Source organism: Cygnus atratus, chromosome 6, assembly GCF_013377495.2.
Source record: "Cygnus atratus isolate AKBS03 ecotype Queensland, Australia chromosome 6, CAtr_DNAZoo_HiC_assembly, whole genome shotgun sequence".
Taxonomy (NCBI): Eukaryota; Metazoa; Chordata; class Aves; order Anseriformes; family Anatidae; genus Cygnus; species Cygnus atratus.
This window is the reverse complement of record NC_066367.1, coordinates 15,192,280-15,211,393: the sequence shown is the minus strand read 5'-3', so window position 1 is coordinate 15,211,393 and position 19,114 is coordinate 15,192,280. Positions and strand designations below refer to the sequence as shown.

The following is a 19,114-nucleotide window of genomic DNA, read 5'->3' as shown; positions in this document are numbered from 1 at the left end:
CACTCATTCAGCTTCACTTGCAGACATCATCCTAAGCTGTTATCACTGTCCACAGTATAAGCTGTGCTTCACCGAACAGGGAAGGGTCCCCAAACTGTGAGAAACAAGTTCCAGAACTTCTTCCCTAGTAAAACAGTCTGAGAAATGCTGTCCTTGCACAGCCTGCACACACAAGTATTTTTAAGACCATCTAAACAGTGGGAAAGGGGAAGTTCTAGTCACCTATTTCAAGTTGACATTTCAAGCTGAAATAATAACAATAATGAAATTCTATGTAAAAAGGTTGATTTATCAACTTTCAGCTGCACTTAACTCTGTAGCATGCCAGAGTATGATGAAATCCAATTAAATCAAAAAATAGAGAGTTAACGTCTGTGAAACAGGAATCAATTTAGAAAAAGATCCCAGTGTAATGCAATTCTATAGGAGTCCTAGTAGTAAATGACAAAAAGGTCAAATTTTGAAAGGAAACAGCAGATACCACCACAAAACTAGCAGATGTTCCTAAAGGATCATCTGTACAAAAACATAAGCATATGTGAGAGAAATCCAACACTATCAAGAAATCAGTTGGTGCCTAACATAATAGCAGTTCCTTATGGCAATATGGTAATACATGTATCAGATACTCAACACATTATGGCTTTTTGTCTGCACATACTGTTACAACGTAAGTCATAAAAGCCAAGACCACTGATTTCTTTGAAAGGAAAACATTAGATCCATGATCCACAAATGTTAAGGTACACAAAGACTATCCAATTCTTCAGGTTTATGCTCTCAGATTTGCAGCTATTTAGGGTCATAAATTGTCTAAGAAAGATACAAATATTTTTTAGAGTACTACACATACTGAAATAGAAATATGCCTCTAAAAACAGGGCTTAATATAGTTGTATATACCTAAATGAAACAGCAAGCAAAAATGGATTCATTGTCTCCAGTGCTTGTTTGCTTGTTTTGGCATAAAAGTGGCAACAGCCATTAGTTACCTGCTGTTCTTGTTTAATGTAACAAATATACATTTTTAAATAAATACATTTAGTTAACACGATATCTACAATGAAAAGAAAATTGTTTTCCTAAATTTTGTTTATTTTGACTCCAACAAGAACAGACAGACTTCCCTACTTTATTTCTGTTTTATAATTGCAAAATAAAGACAAAAAGGCCTTAATCTAAGCATGTCTTTTGTCAAAATACAAAATAAGAAAATGCAAAAGAACATCATATCCCAAATTCCAGCCCAGTCAGGGAGCACAATCCCCACTGCTGTCCCATGCAGGTACTCCAGAACCTCACCCCACATACACCAAGGAGAGAAACAGCTGCAGGCAAAGAAAGCAAGTGGTGGTCTCAGGGTCTGAATGGACAAGCTATTTGTAAGATTTTGTATTTATTTCCTGCAGACATTGCTTAAAAAAAAAAAAAAAAAAAAAGTTTATGGCATGTTTTCCAGAGTTCTGGAGGCTCTTGGACATTTAGAGAGCACTGCTCCTAAATGAGAGGGACTACATGAAAGAAACCACACATTGTCCAAATGTTTGGGAAAGGTGGCTAGTGCTGCAGACAGACTCGAGCGGTCTGATCAGAAAGAACTGCTGCCATGGGAGTAAGCTACACCTGAAAGTCGAGATAAGTTGGTAACACATGTGACAACATACAAAAAATGTAAAGGTGCAGAGTAGAGGAACACAAATGGTAAAAATGACAACCAAGAAAAAGATTGCAACAGCATGTAGAATGTGAACAAGGCAGAGAAAAAATAACATTTCTCAAAGGCTGAAGAACAGGACAATTGAGAAACTGAGCTACAAGACTTATGCTCAGAAAAGGAATTTGTGAACTGTTTTTAATGATTTGAAAAGAACTTTAGTTACCAGTGAAGAAGGGATGCTTAGCCCTGTACCATGGTCATCAAAATAGCACTAGCGTGGATTTCAAAGACTGGTGAGCATATCAATTTTTTTTTAATGTATACGCTCAGATTCTTCCAAAGGAAACTTAACTCTTGCACACCTTTGCACAGAAAGCACAGTCAAAGAGCTAGCAGTTATTCTATGAACAGGAAAATGATAAGCTGGGTTTTTTGCTTGTTTTTAAAATATTTTAGCACATGAATTTGCATCCTACCTCTTTTTACCTCACCACCTTATTATGCCTCCTCTGGCTTTCCCTGCTTTTCCTGCCCTGTAACCCACAGCATGCCCCTGCACGTCGACCAACAGCTGTGGTTTCCCCTCCATTCCCTTGTGCCACCGTCCATTGTCCCCCAGAGTCCCCGCACACCGGTGTGCCACCTCACCAAAACCCTCGCCCCTCTGCGGCCTGCTCCGCTGCCACTGCCGCCCCCCTCGCTGCTGCACCAGGCCTGCTGGGCCCCAGCAACCAGCACAGCCCGGCCTGGCTCAACAGCACCGTGCCACCGACCCTCGCTCACCAGGCAGGAGGAAACAAGGAAAAAAGCTGAGCTTTGCCTTGCCAACAGTAACAGCACAGCAAAGCCTAATTATTCCTTAGTGCAATGGGACAATGAAAAAAGAAAAAAAAAAAAGAAAACCCACCACCTTTAAGCAAGTCTAAAACTCTCCATTTTATGGGCTACCAGAGCTCTACGATAACAAAACCCACAGTATCGGCAACAGAAATACAAACTCAAACTCATGTCACGCTGTGAAGCAAGTCATGAACACATGCTATTTAACACACATGTAAACCCAAACACACGGCAATGCAACTTGCAAGACGTAGCAAAGAAACTTATTTTCTGGAACAAAGATTTTAATTTCTGCTCTTTTTGGATAGAGAGAGTCACAATACATACAAAAGCCCCTATTAGATGCCCAGGGTGTGTTAATCCCTTTCAACATGCGCAGAGAGGTGCATAAACATGTGAAGTATAGGAAAAACAGCAGAAAACATGAAGCAATGTAAATTGTTCCACAGACACCTAGCCATGGACTTTCCCATACTGACCGGCTGATAAAGGAAAAAAGACACACAGAGAATCAAGACATTATGTCTAGAAGATGACTGAAATAACATATTTGTGAGACTGATAATTAACATACTCCATTTCCTTAAATACTTTTTTTTTTTTTGGCAAAAAATTGAAAATTAACATTCTTTCACAGTTTCATGCAGCATTTATCTAAGAGACATGCATTTTATGGACTTCCCTGAAAAAGATTTGGGAGTCTCTTTCACATTTAGACACCTTGGGATTGTTTAGGACTGCATGATTTCCTCCTTCAATATACATCTTAAAGCCATATATCCATGTGATACATACACATCACACTCTCAGTTATACTTTATATTACTTATTTTTGTGTCTTTTCCTCAAAAACAGTTTTCCTACTTGGACAATACATAAGCCACTTAGAGAAATTATGTTCTCTACACGTCAGGCAGAGAATCAAAAGCTTTCAGTTTGACCATCGTACAACTTTGGTAATTCAAATTTTGTAACAGGCAGTTCCCATTTCCATTATTCCTGTCTGACCAATAGACTGACAGATGTCTTACTTTAGAGATCCCAAACAGACTATTGGTATCTATTTCACCCACATCTGTTCCTAAATAGCCTTGGCAGCAGGCCACTATGCACTCGGAATTAATTTTAAGTCCTTTATTGCTAACTCTTTCACTGTTTCAATACATCAGTAATTTTTCCCTTATTGCTGCACTTACATAAAATATTTATAAATTCTTATTTTAAATGCATATCAAGAAGATGATACTGTATATACTTAAACTACACATTGATCTTTTCTAACTCATGATAAAAATATATAGTCAATAATACGCTGACCTCGTGATTGCTCCAGAGATATTACTTTCTTTTCAGTCAATTAATTTAGAATATTGTATTCAATTACTCATATAAAAAAAAGAAAAACTTTTTATCTGACAGGTTTATTATCCAAATACTCAGTCCAGCCTACATGCTGTCAGTCTGAGAGAATGTGTTCATATAACCTTGAGTCAAGTACACTAAACACACAACAAACTACACTTATAAAAAGATTTTCATAATTATCAAAAGCCTCCAGGCTTCCCATACCAATAAAAAACTGAGTCAGTGCTGCTCTTGTTCTGTTTCCTATCTGATAGAAGTCTGCTGAAAAAGTGCAATTGCCACAGAGTTTCCCAGTTGAAAATCTTCAAAAAGATGCTGCAGGCTTTAAGGAAGTATCAGGATTAAAGTTCTCATTCACATTCAACAGAGAAGAGAAAAAAAAATCATATTGGAAGAACAGAATAAAGAAAGCTGAACTGTTCCAAAATATAAATAATACCCACATCCACCACTGCTAATCCTCTATATTTTATTAGCTTTTAAACTTTAGCCACAGTGAAAAAATACTGCACTCGAGCATCTCTTCTTAAATGCAAATAATTATTTTTCTGTCATTCTGTCAAGTGTAATATCTTCTGGAAATTTCTAAAAATCACAGCTAATATTCAGATCTGTTTTTCATAGAATCGCTTCAGTTGGATAGCTTTCTCTGCTGTTACTTTGCAGCAGCATCCAGACTGAGAAGTCCTACAGTTTGAGATTGGATTATTAACACAGAGAGAGAAGTCTTGCCTTTCCTTAACTTCAGCGATGACTTTTATGGCATAGGAAAGTCACGTGGAAAGAAACTAGAGTAAAAACCAGTAATGGCTGCCTGCGAGCTCTGCTTTTCATCCCAGCATCCAATGCATCATTAAAAGCAAGCGACCTGGCAGGTGTTAGAAGGCAGCAGGCTGCTGTGAGAAGGGACTGAGCTGAGCACCCCCAAGCTCAAATAGCAGCCTCATGGCGGGGCAGCCAGGCCCTGCACCACGCTGCCCCCTCAGCCACCCCCCACATCCTCACCCTCAGGCCCCAGGCTCAGGCACTGGCCCAGGCCTTGCTTCTGCCCTAGGCTTCGCTATCGCAGAGGATGCCAACTTGCGATGGATCATTCTTATTGGAGCAGGGAGGTAACAAAAACCCTCTAGGAGACTGCTGCTGCAGAAAGCAAGGGGAGAGTAAAGAAGGGAGTTCTCTTGGTAATCACATTGGCCAAAAGCTCTACAGAAACAGTGTGGTGGGGCAGAACTGTGCTCACGTCAGGGTTTACGTGAACAAACCCAGGAAAAGCAGATGTCATGTACTTGGGAACATTAAGCTGCAGCTCTGAGCTGAAAGAGCCAAGGCGGAACAAGCTGCCTTATGATGGGAGCCACAGAACTGCGGATTGTAAACAAGGACTTCAGCAAGGCAGGAGTAATCTTGGCAAACTGCTGAGGTGGGAGGGAAGAGAGGAGAAAGTGACTACCTGGCGCTTCTCTGACTTGACTGCCATAGAAGAAAGGTCTTGTCCTAAAACAGGAAGAATTAGTACATACAGGACCAAGCAGGAGACATTTAGTGTCAAATTCAGGCCACCTGGCAAAGCATGTTTTTGAGCCTAAGGTAAATTACACTATGAAACTTTTGGTCTGGAGAAAGTATGCTTGAACCAAATCCCAGGGGAATGGACCACTGAGAGTGATACGTGCTGTTCAGATAGCCGTCGGCCATCTCTTGTACCTTCACAGCTCAGGCCATGCACTGCACCGCTGCACTATGGTCACACAGAACGAGGCAGTCATGGGCGGCTCCTGCAGCACCAGCACATGTCCCACACTCACAACACTCCCTGGTAATTGCTACTCAGATACAAGAATGTGGGAGAGAAAAAACATCCAAATTCCAAAATCCCTATTTGACCTCTGCGATTGCCGAACAAATACCATCCTGACCTCCAGCATCCAAGATGGAAGGCAAAACAGACAAGCCCTCCACTGGATCCATGCTGCAAGGGCAGCAAGCCCAGCACAATGAAATCCTCAGCTCCAACTGAGCTCATCTACAGACACAGGCAGGCACACACAGAGCTGTGCCAGCCCAAAGGAAGGAGTCACAGGTATTGGCATCTATTTAATGTGCATTACATTTACACGTTTACATGTTTACATTTACATATTTACATGTGCAGTAAAAGTCAAAATCCTGGTATAATTGACATCAACTTGTCAGTGCTGCTTAGTTCTGTCATCCACAATATGTTTGACTTCAAACACGGAGTACTTTGTTATTTTGCAGGAACTAAGACAGAAAATCTCCCGTTGTCTGTGCGAGTAAACTCACGGTGAAAAGTTCTTACACAAAGTAGCAGTTTAGGGGGATTGGACTTTTCATAGAAAAACAAAAAAGAACAATGTATTCCCATCCCTGGAAGCATGAAGCAATACATACTGAAATTCATTTTTCTTGTTTGTACCTTAAAATCCACCACTGGTAATAATTTAAAAACAATCATGGACTTATAGTTCCTGATATATGACGATTCAAGCTACATTAAAGTAGCTAGCACATAAAACGGCAAACTAGAGCATTCCACATGGAACTAAATAATTCATAAATTACACTTCAGATCACGTACATAGAGACCTGTAGATAGTCCCAAACGGCAAGGAGGAGAGGCTACAGAGTTGTGCGTTACTGAAACTGCCACACTGGCTCCACAAAAGGAAGGTCTGTACAAACATCAGCACAGACATCATAAGAACTGAACAGCCCTGCTGAAAAGCAGGTGTTTCTGTCTTTGCACAACACTGCATGAATGTGGTTACACAGCTCAGAGGCCAAGAACCAGCAGCTGCGCATGGCACCACATTGCTTGGTTTGAGTAGCTTTGGTGTCCCTAAATGCTACATGAAGTGAAGCGTATTTTCAGCTCTGGGCATTTGAGTACTCCTCCACAGCAGTAGCACCGGAACAACAGCGTTCCACACAGCTCTGGAGCCACATCTTACCCGTACAAAGTTTTAAGATCCTTCAGAAATAATGCTAAACTGAACTCGGAGTTTTAGGCCTGGAGAAGTTAACTGTGCCGTAACAGAACACAGCTGTGTTGTCTGGAAACCGCATTCCTGAAAGACAGCTTTGACTGATCCTTCACGTAAGCACCGGGAGGTCACTGCAGTAAACGGGCACTGTTAGGAGTACATATGCAGTTTTGAAAGTGACTTTATGTTTTCAGAGTTTCTGGGTGGGGGGGGGGGGGGGGGGGGTAGACTACCTATGTAAGTTTAGGGAACCTTCCTTTCCTTCTAAACTTTGGGATGAACTTTGTTTCACTTGACCACATCCTACAACGGCGTACCCTCATGGCATGTCGTATGTCACAAGGCGCCCAGAGTCCCTGGGCACCTCAGGGCAAGCCGATGGCAGCCGATGCAGCAGGACCCCGACGGCAGCGAGCCCTCTGACCGCTCCGCCCGGGCTACGAAGGGGCTTACGCAGGCACATCTCGCGCACCTCGGATTTCTGCGCCACCCGCTAAGAAATAAAGGCTCTTTGCAGGATTAGGCACTTCGGGTGCAAGTCGCTCATTGCGCTATGAGCTATTTTATTTATTTATTTTTATTAAGCACCAGGACAACCCCAGGGGGAAGAGGAGCTCAGAACCCCCTTATAGGCGGCGGTTCGCGGTAACCCCGTGCCGGAAAGCCCCGATGCCCTGCCCTGCGAGAACGGGCTCGGCACGGCTCGGCTCGTCCCCTGCCCCGGCCCGACAGCCCCGGCCCGTCCCACCTGCGGGGCTCTCGGGCACGATGGGGCTCCAGCGCAGCCGCCGGGCGCTCAGCACCACGTCGCAGCTCCTCTTGCCGATCTCGAAGATGCCCCTGAGGAGCGGCTCCTCTCCCCGCTCGGCCGGCGGGGGGCTCGCCGCCAGCGGGGCCACCCTGCGCCGCCGCTCCTCGGGCCCGGCCCGCCGCTGCGGGCGGAGGAAGGTGCCCGCGGCGCCCAGCATGGCGGCCGCCCCCCGCCGCGTCCCGCCGGCTGCCAGGGCAGCGCCCGCTCAGCCCCGCCCCCGGGCGGGGCCGCGGCCGCCCGGGGGAGGGCGGCAGGGGACGGGGATCGGACCTGGCCCTGTCAGGAGCCGTCCCGGGCGGGAGGGAGAGCGGCGGCCCCTCGCCACGTCCCGCTCCGTGGTGCGCGAAGGGCAGGGGGCTTCTGGGCGCCCTAGCGCAGCTGGGCCCCTCAGCACCGTGCTGGCACTGCCGGCCCCCCTCTGGCTTCGTCGTGCCCAGCTGCTTTTACTTCCCTCAGGAGGGCCACAGAGATGCTCCAGCTGACAGCATTCATGTAAGCCCCCTCAGAAGTGTTCCTGCTTTTATGTTATCACCGATATTGCTATCACTTGGCTTTAGAAAAGTGACATGAAAACGTAACAGCCCTCTCCTGCTATGAAAGGTCAGGTGCCTCCCAGGTGCTGCCTGTGGCTTAGATAAATCAGGTCAACACCGCAGCAGAACCGTGTAGGCCTCAGCACAGGTCTCAGGGACATGCACACCTCAGGGGGACAGAGGGTCCAGCACCACACATCCCTGGAGCATCTCCTGTTGGACAGTGCAGGATGAGTACCTGGAAGGCTGTTGCTCATCTCTCAGTCCCCTGACATAAAGGGAGGTGAGGGAGACACACTACTTTACTCCCTCCCCCTCAGTAAAAGATAAATGTTACTGTTTGCAGGTGTGACAGCTTTACTCACAGGTGCTCTAAGATCCACTGATGACAGTCCCATTAGAGCTCCTCTAGCAACCCCAGTTTTTAAGGTGCTTTTGAGCCTTCCAGGGCTTAACTCAGTGGAAAACAGCAAGGTGTTTTTTTTTTTTTTTTAGTTCTGAGTTGTATAATGTCATGCTGGCTTACTAATGCATGGGAAAATGCACTTACACAAGCAGCTTAGTAACCTTATTACAAATACATAGGACTAGAGATAAAACCAAGAAGTAGAGCATTAAAATCAAAATACTGCCTTTTGCTGACCATGAGTGATACAAACAGCTCAAGCTATGTTGCGATATCTCCAAGGTTCTTTGTAGTGGTTGTCTCTCTAGAAGAGAAATGCTGTTACAGAGAGGCAAGTCTGTCTGCAGTCAAATGTCCCATGAGATAGTAGATGATTTCATGAATATAAAGCTGCCTTTGTTAATAGTTCCATAAAAACCTATACCAAGTGCTAATTATGTAGCCAAGAAGACCATTTAAAGAATTGTGATACAGGTTTTTGGTACTCATTTCCATCTATTACTTTGAGTTTAAAGCATGCTCTGAACATTTACTAAATACACAACCTGTAAGTGCTTTTGAATTTGCACCATGCCATTGATTCAGCTTTAATTAAGTAGCCCTGACAAACCTGCCTTTCTGAATAACATCACATAAAGCTTCTTAAAGCTGCTAACAATTGTCTTATTACAACTTTGCCATTATCCCTTAGATTTCCTTTGTTGAAATATAAATATCTTGACTGCAGAGTAATCAGATAAAGTGTAAACAACTTAAAATGTGCAAACCACAAAAGTTTTGCATAATATTTTTTTCCACCTAAAGATGACTGAGTAACAAGGCAGGAAAAGCTGCAAGGGAAAAAAAAATTGCCTTACCAATTTATCACTGGTACAGCTGTAGATGATTCAATTAAACTTGTATCTCATTTTGGACATCAGTAGTCTCTAATATGTTTTCTTTCAAAAACAAAGCTAAACCATTAAAATGGAGGCATAATTTAAAAATGGATTTAGTTGCATCTATTTTGAGGCAGTATGCTCTTTATAACCCCTACTGTCATTCGTATTTATTTCTGGGACCATTTACTAGCCTATTCCATCTACATGTATTATATATTGTCACTAGATTTATCATAAGGTACAGGAAAGGATGGACTAATAATTTTCTTAGAGCCATAAAAAACTATTCAGAGGCAGACCATTACAGCTTCTAAGGGATTGCAACATCCTTCAACTAATGTTTTTGAAAGTTCTAAAACTCCAAGTAACGGCAATGGAAATGTTTTAACTCAGCAACTTAAGATAATAAAATGTAGTAGATTAAAACAAACTAGTAAAGTTGAGAGAATTGCATGTTCCTCCCATAATTTGTTACTACTTGCAAGTCTGGTCACTCTTATTTTATTAACAAAGTCCTCGGTCCCTACAGTCCCTTAAGGAGGAGGCAGACCATTTTTCCTGGAGAAAATACTATTATATGCAAGTCGTATATATTATATACTACTATACATAGTCTATACTATTATATGCCAGTCCCCCTGTACTTGGCTCTTGTGAGGCTGCACCTCGAATATTGTGTTCAGTTTTGGGCCCCTTGCTACAAGAAGGACATGGAGGTGCTCGAGCGAGTCCAGAGAAGGGCAACAAAGCTAGTGAGGGGTCTGGAGTACAAGTCTTACGAGGAGCAGCTGAGGGAGCTGGGATTGTTTAGCCTGGAGAAGAGGAGGCTCAGGGGCGACCTCATCGCTCTCTATAGGTACCTTAAAGGAGGCTGTAGAGAGGTGGGGGTTGGTCTATTCTCCCACGTGCCTGGTGACAGGACGAGGGGGAATGGGCTAAAGTTGCACCAGGGGAGGTTTAGGTTGGATATTAGGAAAACCTTCTTTACCAAAAGGGTTGTTAGGCATTGGAATGGGCTGCCCAGGGAAGTGGTTGAGTCACCATCCCTGGAGGTCTTTAAGAGACGTTTAGATGTAGTCCTTAGTGATATGGTTTAGCAGAGGACTTGTTAGTGTTAGGACAGAGGTTGGACTAGGTGATCTTGGAGGTCTCTTCCAACCTGGATGATTCTGTGATTCATTTTACTTTTTGAATACCACAGTTTTCAAATTGTTATATTGAATTGGGCAAAAACACAGAATATCCCAGCAATATTTGAACCATTTTTACAAAACTACTACTAGTACTTTCACATGTAGACTTCCTTGTCCTTTCATGTTAAAAGGGTTGTGTATATTGCTGATCCCATGTAACATCCTAGGTGCTGTTCCCATTTTAGATTAAAAGAGATAAAAGACAAACAGTAAACTTGTAGCAGTAACTGCATAGTAGACAGGAAAATGCCAGTCTAGTATACACCATTGAGCCTACATGTAGGGCCCTGGTTTGTTCTACATCTTGGAGCACGGACAGAATTTGGGAGCAGAGCATACAGGTACTTCTGATGGCAGAATGAAAGGGACAGCTAGAAGTACCACATTCCACATAAGGAATAGGGATGATATAGAAGTTATTGAAAATTGCTCAAAGCAGCTTGTTTTGTTATTGCCTGCTCTCTCATGTACATTTTGATTCAAATACAATAGATAAAAAACAGATACACAAGAAGTCCTATTCACCTCTTAATAAGAAGTACATTTAAAGACATTTGACATGAGTCCTTCAAATTAATATTGCAGCTCTTCAGCCTTCAAAAGCATTCTAGTATTTATAAATATTTAGTGTTTTCCAGACAAAGTAACTATCTTTGAATTTCATGTACCTCCTTCAGCTTTAGGGTGACTAATTATGCAGCACACAAGGACATCTATCTAGTTCATCAGCAGCTTTGTATATGACAGAGCTTTTTTTCCTCCAGTGATAATTACAGAAAAACATGTATTTTTACAGTATACCAGGTATAGAACATCATAGAACTGCATCCACAAAACAGTTTTGTTGAATGCTTTAGTTTGAAGCCATGTTACTCCATTTTACTTTAGAGCCAGTAGAGCTGCCTTAGAAACTTAGCACATTTGTATGTTTTTTAAACAGATGGCTCAAGTAAAAGTAGAGGCAGAAAGGAGGGGGGCACTACAGGAAGGGAAGCAAGGCCGTTGCCAGGGCACAGCAAGGGCCAGCTGTTCCCAGGGGACAGGGAGCCAGGGGGACCCCGAGGCGAGCACAGCAGGGCTGTTCTGGGCAGGGGCCATCACACAGTACCTGAGCAAGGCCACTCAGGAGAGGGTGCCAGCACCAGCTGAAGTGCAGATCACTGGCAGACTCGCTGTGAAGAGGCAAGGCTGAGGCCAGGGCAGGACATTAGGCTGCGTGCCTGGCTCTGCACCAGCAGCAGGGCTTGGCACCAGTCAGAGCTGTGACTGAACTGGAGACCAGCATCCTACAGCATCTCTGAGGCAAGAGGGTAAGAACTCTCCAGGATGAGCTTAAATAACTCTTGGGCAAATTGCAGGTGGGGCTGGTCAGGGCGATTAAGGCTAGTTAGTGCCCTCAGTGCCCTGGAAGCTGAAATCAGAGGAGTGTCAAGGAGCAGGAATGGCAGGGGCCCCATGTCCCTGAGAGCAGGGCCATGCGTAGCCAGGTTCAGCCAAGAGCCCAGATGGCCGGGCACATCCATCGCTTCGAGGCAGGTCCAACATCAAGCTGGGAAGCAGAGTCAGCGGGGCCAGGACTGGTGGCAGCAAACATGGCCAGTGCCAGTCCAGCAGCCACCAGGGGAGTCTGTAGTGACAAGGCAGGTCCAAGGTCAAGCCAGGAAGTGAAGTCTGTTTGTCAGGTAGGGGAGGCCTTTGTGGTTTCTCAAAGCTGGTTCTCCGCAGTCTGGACCCAGAGGGGACACTGCGTGTCAGGGTGCTGGCCTTGAAGACATGCAGCTAAACTACAAGGGGGGAAGATCCTCTGGGCCCAGACAAAAAGCAGCAGAAAACAGGGAGATGATCCTTAACTAACAGCATTCCTCACCGCATGAAGGAAGTCATCTCTCACTGTGCTAAGAAGCAGTGGGAGTCTCAGAAATCTCTTCCAGGAGAACATAGTGAAGGGAGGAAGGAGAGGAGGTTGGATAGGAACAGAAAGTGAGGGAAGTACGGCTAGTGATTACTGGAGGAGAGCAACTGGGTAAAGCAAGCTATTGGAAAATAAATCTTCTCCCTCAAGACAAGGAGTAGAAAAATGCAATGAGGTGAATAGGTGAGAAATTGTAAGGCCAGTTTTTGATTCATGGATGGTATGATACTGAAGTTAGGGAATGGGAATTAAGAAGAGATGAGAGGAGGCTGTGAGGAAAATATCCGTTGGCTGCTCTGGAGAATTTGACTGTATGTTTCTGGTAGCTGGTCTGTTTCAGCTACTAGTAGAGATTTGTTCTGGAGAAATCTGAATTTTGAAATTGGCAGCATGTCCTTGTCTGGTGTTTTTCTGGCTACAGTGTCTGTTTATGCAATAAACGTTTAGTGTGTAGTCAGTTATACTTCAGCTTTTCATTCCCAAATATTAGCTCTTCTTGCATTGCTCCTCTAGAAGGAATGTATTAGAACTATCAGCATTAGTTCATCTCCATTGTGTTGGTTTTCCTTGTCTTCAAAGAAGAGATATTAAGCAGAATACCAAGCTTTTTACACAGTACATGGAGTCATAAATTATTTTTTTCTGAAAAAAAAAAAAAAGTAGCAACAGTCTGTAGAGGAGAGCATTACTGTTACTATATATCATTCTGTATGCCTGAAAAGGAGAAGGAAATCATCTGGGGAAAAAAAAAAAAAGAGAGAGAGGGGAAGAAAGAGAGAAAGAAGATCAGATAAGGAAAAGAAAGTCTGAAGTTGTAGAGGTGGACAAGTTGGTTTAGGACAGATGTCTGCAAAGAAAAGAACAGGAAAGAATGAAAAGATTGTGCAGGGATGGAGTCTGAAGTGTAAATCATTCCCAAGAGCATCAGGAGCTGAAACCAATCTTAAAATAAAATAAAATAAAATAAAATAAAATAAAATGGAAAATGTGATAATGGAGAGGAATATAATACAAGTTTTTTTTTTCACCAGAGGACATTTTTTTTCTTTCCACTAAGGTTGATAATGCTTTCTTTTAAGATAACGAAGTTTTAATATGAATCTTCCGTAGTTCTGTCATCAAAATGTTAGCAAATACTGTATAATGTAATTTCTTCTATTTTATTTCATACAAAATGCAGTAATTATGCTGCAAACTGCTACAGTCTAGGAAACTGAAAGGCAGGGCTGGAAGTCTATGCTTTACATACCCCGTAGGCAACCTAAATACTTAAGAGAAAGCTTTGAGGGCATTGTCAGTTTTAATTTTGTATTGCATAGCTTCTGACAGTTTGTTAAATACATATATGAATTATTTAAAAAACACTTATGTACATATTTAAAGAACAGTCTATTTGTAGGTCTTCACATCACTGGTTCGATATGTATTCATGTACGATGTTTTTCAAGACTTTGTAATTTGGGATTTTCAGCTAAGGAATGAGTGTAGAGCATTTGTTAATTTCTGAAATAATTACTATACGATTTGTCTTGGTGAATAGAAGCAAAGACCAATATCTGCATGTTTTCCCTGATGGTTCACCAAGCATATTTTTGATTTCTGTGAGTTCTTCCTGAATAGGAGGGAGTGAGAACTGAGAGATTATTCCTCTACGTGCTGTATATATACACAACATAAGTTGACTGTAGCTCTGAAATTTCTAAAACTATCTGATAAGGTTCTTCATTGTGCAGGAGCCCTGCACTGTTAATAACCCTTTATTTCCAAGAGGAGGATTTATATTTATTATGTTTTTAATATGTCAAAAGCCACCATGCAGGTCAGGGTGAATCCGGTTTTGATCAGCTGCAATGCTGAAATAATTGCAGAAATTTGCACACTTGTGGATGTGACCCATCATAGTCGGGGCCTTGGCTGTGCCACAGGCAGCGAGGGCCAGCAGCCCCCCAGTCCTGGCCTGTTGCTTCGGAAAACCCAGAAGGGCGAAGCCATGGGCTGCGAGCATTGTGGTGCACTGCTCCTGCAGAGATGGCCCCACTGCCTTCTTCTCAAGCGTGCACCAGGGGCAGAACAATTTCTGCTGTCAGAGAAGCGCGGCGGAAAGAAGGGGAAGGCCACTTGTCCCAAATTGCTGCAAAAATAGTGTTCTAGGCGTCCGCTGGATTACCCAGCATGTTTGTGGGGATGACTCAACCCCTCGGTTTCCCCCGCATGAGGAAGTTAGATAATCCCACTATAGCCTTAGTTAATTAGAGATATGTTCATAAGAGAGGAACGGTGTGAGTAATTCTTTCCTTTGAAAGAGACCTTGATAGACCTTCCTGTGGGAGTCATGAGCAGAGATTTCAGGATTTGGCCTGATATTAGCAGTAAGAAAAAATAAATATCATGGAGGCATCAGGAGCAGCGCGGGAGTGGGGGAAGAAAAAAAAATCTCCAGTATTTTAGAAGGGGAAATAAAAAACAACCCTAAACTAATTGAAATAACAAAACTCACAAGTGATTTGTAAAGTGGAGCCTCCAGTTACCAAAATGCCTAATTAATTTTCCTTATTAGGTTGCTCATAACATTAAAATATTATTTCTTCTAAAGTATTGCCATAGCAGACACTCAGATAGCCTAGCTAGATCTTTTAAGTAAATTGCATTGGCTGGCGGAGTTGAATTTCGTTAATAAGTATGGAAAAGAAAAAAAAAAAAAAAAGAAAGAAAGAAAAAGGTAATTGAAAAGGTTTCTTGTGGTTTGGAAATGCCTTCCAAATATTCATTAAACATTTAAGCGACTAAATTCGCAGAATATGTTCCCAACATTGGCACTGGTTCTGCGGTATTCCTCTCATCAGATGGAAGTGGCGCGTGTTGTGCGGAGCGCATTCATGCATAACCAATATCATTTTCATAAATTAAAACCTCCCCTGCAGAAGGAACATCTGTGCCTGCCTTTGAATAAAGACGGTGGCACGCCAGTGGCCCCTGCCCGACTGCAAGAATCCCCGAGCGGCGGCGGCCGGGGGCCGAAGGGCCCGCCGAGCCCGGCCCGGCTTCTTCCGACGGGCTGAAAACCGACGGCCGCGTCCCGACACGGGCCACCAGGGCCACCGCTCCGGGCGAGGCGATCCCGGTGCCGGCGACCTGTTGGCAGCCGCTGCTGCCCGCCGGCGAACGGCGCGGCCGCCGCTCCGCGCTCCTCGGCCGCGCAACCGGCAGCGACCCCAGCCCCAAGGCCCCCTCCCCACTCCCATCCCCTAAATCCTCCCCCCTTCTCCTCCTCCGCAGCCGTGAGCGTTTGGCCCCAGCCCCGCGGGGGAGGCGAAGAACGCGGGTCCCGCTCCCGTGCTGGTCGGTTGTTTTTAACGCCAATTTTATTCTACAAATAATAAGTGGTGCACCTTTCATGAGCTATCCCAATGAAACAATAATCCCATAGGAATTACACTAAGAAAAAAAAAATCACATTTAAGGAGAAATGCAACATTCGACCAAATGTTCAATACTATGTTGTTGCAAAAGGACGGATGTTCTCTAAAATCCCAGTGTGCATTACACCATAATATACAGGATTACAAACAAAATTACAGTACAGATTGATTCCAGTTGAACCAGCGTTACATTTCAAACAGCACTTATTCTGGACTGCATTGTACATGCAATAGCTATTGTTCTAATTACGGATTAAATGGTTTGAATTTGTTTCAAGCTACCGTACTAATCGACTACAATAGGTATATAGCCCAACTTCAACAACCTGATTAGTTTTAGGTTCCGATTTATAAGATGAATATATGACAACCACGGATCGTGTGAATATGTATAAAATCATGCATTTATATCGTCCGGAAACATTAACATCTTCAAGTTCTCTTCAGAAAAAAAAAATGAAAAGAAAAAAAAATGAAAGAAAAAAAACCACCACGGAATGCAGAGGGGTTCAAAGACTAAAAAGAAACAGTGCAAATTGTACGTGATAGTCAAGCAGCTTTTGATTTAAAAAGGGTGTTGGCATTTGCTCATAATATTTATATACAAGTTTGTGCAAGTCATGTGTTGAATTGATATGTTTTAATAGAAAATAAGTCTCTCGTTCTTATATCTTCTCAAGAGCTAGGGATCTGGTTCTTATTGTCAGGGGAAAAGGAAAAAAAATAAAAGAAAGAAAAAGGAAAAAAAGACTTTCATGGGAAAGCAATTGCCCGGATTGCGCTTTTTTGTTTTTCTTTAACTATTCGAAAGGAAAGAAGTGCTAAGGCAACATAACTTCTCTAAGCACTTTTCTGCTGGTTTAAATTAGTTAAATTATTTTGTATAAATTAGATATAATTCTACCTTTCCAGTATGTATAAAAATCGATGAAGCTGCATGGTTTAAAATAGGAAATTCACGTTATAAAAAGTCATTAAAAATTCTGTACAAAATCACAACAAAATAATTCGGCATGGGAAAGGTAACAAGTAGGAAAACGTTGGTTGAAAAATAGAGATCTCCTATATACTTCGTAATTGGCCCATCGCTAGGTTAAAAATTGCATAGATCCTAATTATTGCTTGCGGTTTCGGCGGCCCGGGCGGGTGGCGGGGGTCAGTCGTGGAAGATGGCGTTGAGCGGGGCGCTCAGGACCCGCTCGTGGGGCGGGTGGCCCTCGTAGGGCGCCCCCAGGCCGTCCAGGGGCAGCTCGCAGCGGGCGGCGGCGCCCGAGAAGACGGCGGCGGCGTGGCCGGGCGCGGCGGCCAGGGAGGCGGCGGGGTAGTGCATGGTGAAGGCGTAGCTCTTGTCGAAGTCGGCGGCGGGCTCGTGCTTGAAGGAGAAGTTGCCGTTGATGCTGAGGGGCGGGCTGAGAGGGCCGTCGAAGGCGGGGCTGGCGCCGTCGGGGAGGCCGCCCTCGAAGAAGGGCTCGAGCGCGGCGCCGTAGGCGTGCGGCGGCTTGAGGTGGAAGAGGTGGGAGCTGTCCATGGTGCCGTAGGGCGGGCTGGGCAGCCCCGGCGACTGGTACGGGTAGGGGGGCGCCGCGAAGGGCGCCCCGGCCGCCGGCATGTGCGGCGGCACGTCCGGGCTCTGCTCGGGCAGGAAAGTCCGCGGGTTGAGCTGCAGGCAGCCGGCCACCAGGTTGGTGGTGGGCTGCGACAGGCCCTTGCACAGGGTCTGCACGAAGGAGACGAGGTCCGGGCTCTTGCCGGAGCGCAGGATCTCGGAGAGCGCCCAGATGTAGTTCTTGGCCAGGCGCAGCGTCTCGATCTTGGAGAGCTTCTGCGTCTTGGAGTAGCACGGCACCACCTTGCGCAGGTTGTCCAGGGCCGCGTTCAGCCCGTGCATGCGGTTGCGCTCCCGGGCGTTGGCCTTCATGCGCCGCAGCTTGAAGCGCTCCATGCGCGCCTTGGTCATCTTCTTCTTCTTGGGGCCCCGCCGCTTGGGCTTCTGCTCGTCGTCGTCGTCGTCGTCGTCCTCCTCCTCCTCCTCGTCCAGGTCATCTTCCTCGTCCTCCTCCTCGCCGTTGCGCAGCGGGTCCTCCTCGGCCTCGGCGGGCAGCGCCTCCAGGTCCTCCTCCTTCTTGTCGGCCTCGTGCTCCTCGTCCTGCGAGCTGAGGCACTCGTCCGCCCAGCCCGGGGGGCCCTGCGCCGGGGGCTCGCCCATCAGCCCGCTCTCGCTGTACGACTTGGTCATGGCGAGCGCCTGCCTGCCGGGGGGACGGGGATGGGGACGGGGGGGGGACACAAGCGCCGTGTCAGCAGCGGGAAAGGCACCCCGGGGACGCGCGTCCCGGCACCGTTACACAACGCGCCGGGCGGTTTAAGCAGATTACGCTTTAGGGGGGTGACACCGCCGGGCACCTGCCCTCCCTCCCGCCCCGACGGCGCCCGCCGCCTGCCGCCGGGGCTTCCCCTGCCCGGCCCGGCCACCGGCTCCCCCGAGGTAACAGGTGCGGGGCCGGCCCCGGTCCCCGCTCCCCGGGCGGAACAATGCAGGGCGGCAGCGGGGTGGACGGGGGACCCGCACGCCCGGTCCGGTGACAAAGCCCTCCTCCCGGCCGGCCGGCCGCCCCGACGCCGCGGAGCGCTGCCCCCCGTTACCTCCGCTCCTCAGCCGGTGCAGCGCGGCGCCGGTCGCATAACCCCGCCGCTGCCGGCGCCCGCTCCGTGCGAGGGCACCGCGCGTGTTTCCGCGGGGCGCAGCGCCGGCCGCCCCGGTTATATAGCGGGGACGGCGCTGCGCGGCGGCGGCGGCGGCGGCGGCGGGCGGGGAGCGGAGCGGGGGGGGCCGGGGGCCGGGACCGCGCCGCTCGCCCCCGCCCCCCGCCGCGCCTCGCCCCGCCCCGCCCCGCCCCGCCGGGCGCCGCCATCTGTCACCGGGGCCATTGTTCCGCCCCCCCCCCCCCCCCGGGTGGCCCCGGGGCTGCGGGAGAGGACCAGAGGGGACGGGAGGGGACGGGAGGGGACGAGGTGGTGGCACCGCGCACCGGGGCGCGGGGATGCGCGACGGCACCGGGGCTCCCCGCCGGGCCCGCCCCGTCCGTCCCGCC

The 19,114-nt window shown here is 46.4% G+C and overlaps 2 protein-coding genes across 2 annotated transcripts in view; both read right to left on the bottom strand.

Annotated features, from left to right (window-relative positions):
- CERKL (ceramide kinase like) overlaps positions 1–7,835 on the bottom strand; it is a 52,435-nt gene extending 44,600 nt beyond the window's left edge. Inside the window, exon 1 of the mRNA XM_035572199.1 lies at positions 7,616–7,835. Within this exon, the coding sequence (XP_035428092.1) occupies positions 7,616–7,835 (220 nt within the window). The remainder of the gene's footprint in view (positions 1–7,615) is intronic.
- Positions 7,836–16,036: 8,201 nt separating this feature from the next.
- NEUROD1 (neuronal differentiation 1) lies at positions 16,037–18,752 on the bottom strand. Its single transcript, XM_035572654.1, has 2 exons — positions 18,666–18,752; positions 16,037–18,271 (listed from the first exon to the last, which is right to left on the bottom strand). The coding sequence occupies exon 2, from the start codon at positions 18,256–18,258 to the stop codon at positions 17,179–17,181; it is 1,080 nt and encodes a 359-aa protein (XP_035428547.1). The 5' UTR covers positions 18,259–18,271; positions 18,666–18,752; the 3' UTR covers positions 16,037–17,178.
- Positions 18,753–19,114: the final 362 nt, after the last annotated feature.

Excerpts from the sequence above, each read along its gene's own strand:
- NEUROD1 (XM_035572654.1), bottom strand. The coding sequence starts at position 18,258 with ATGACCAAGTCGTACAGCGAGAGCGGGCTGATGGGCGAGCCCCCGGCG.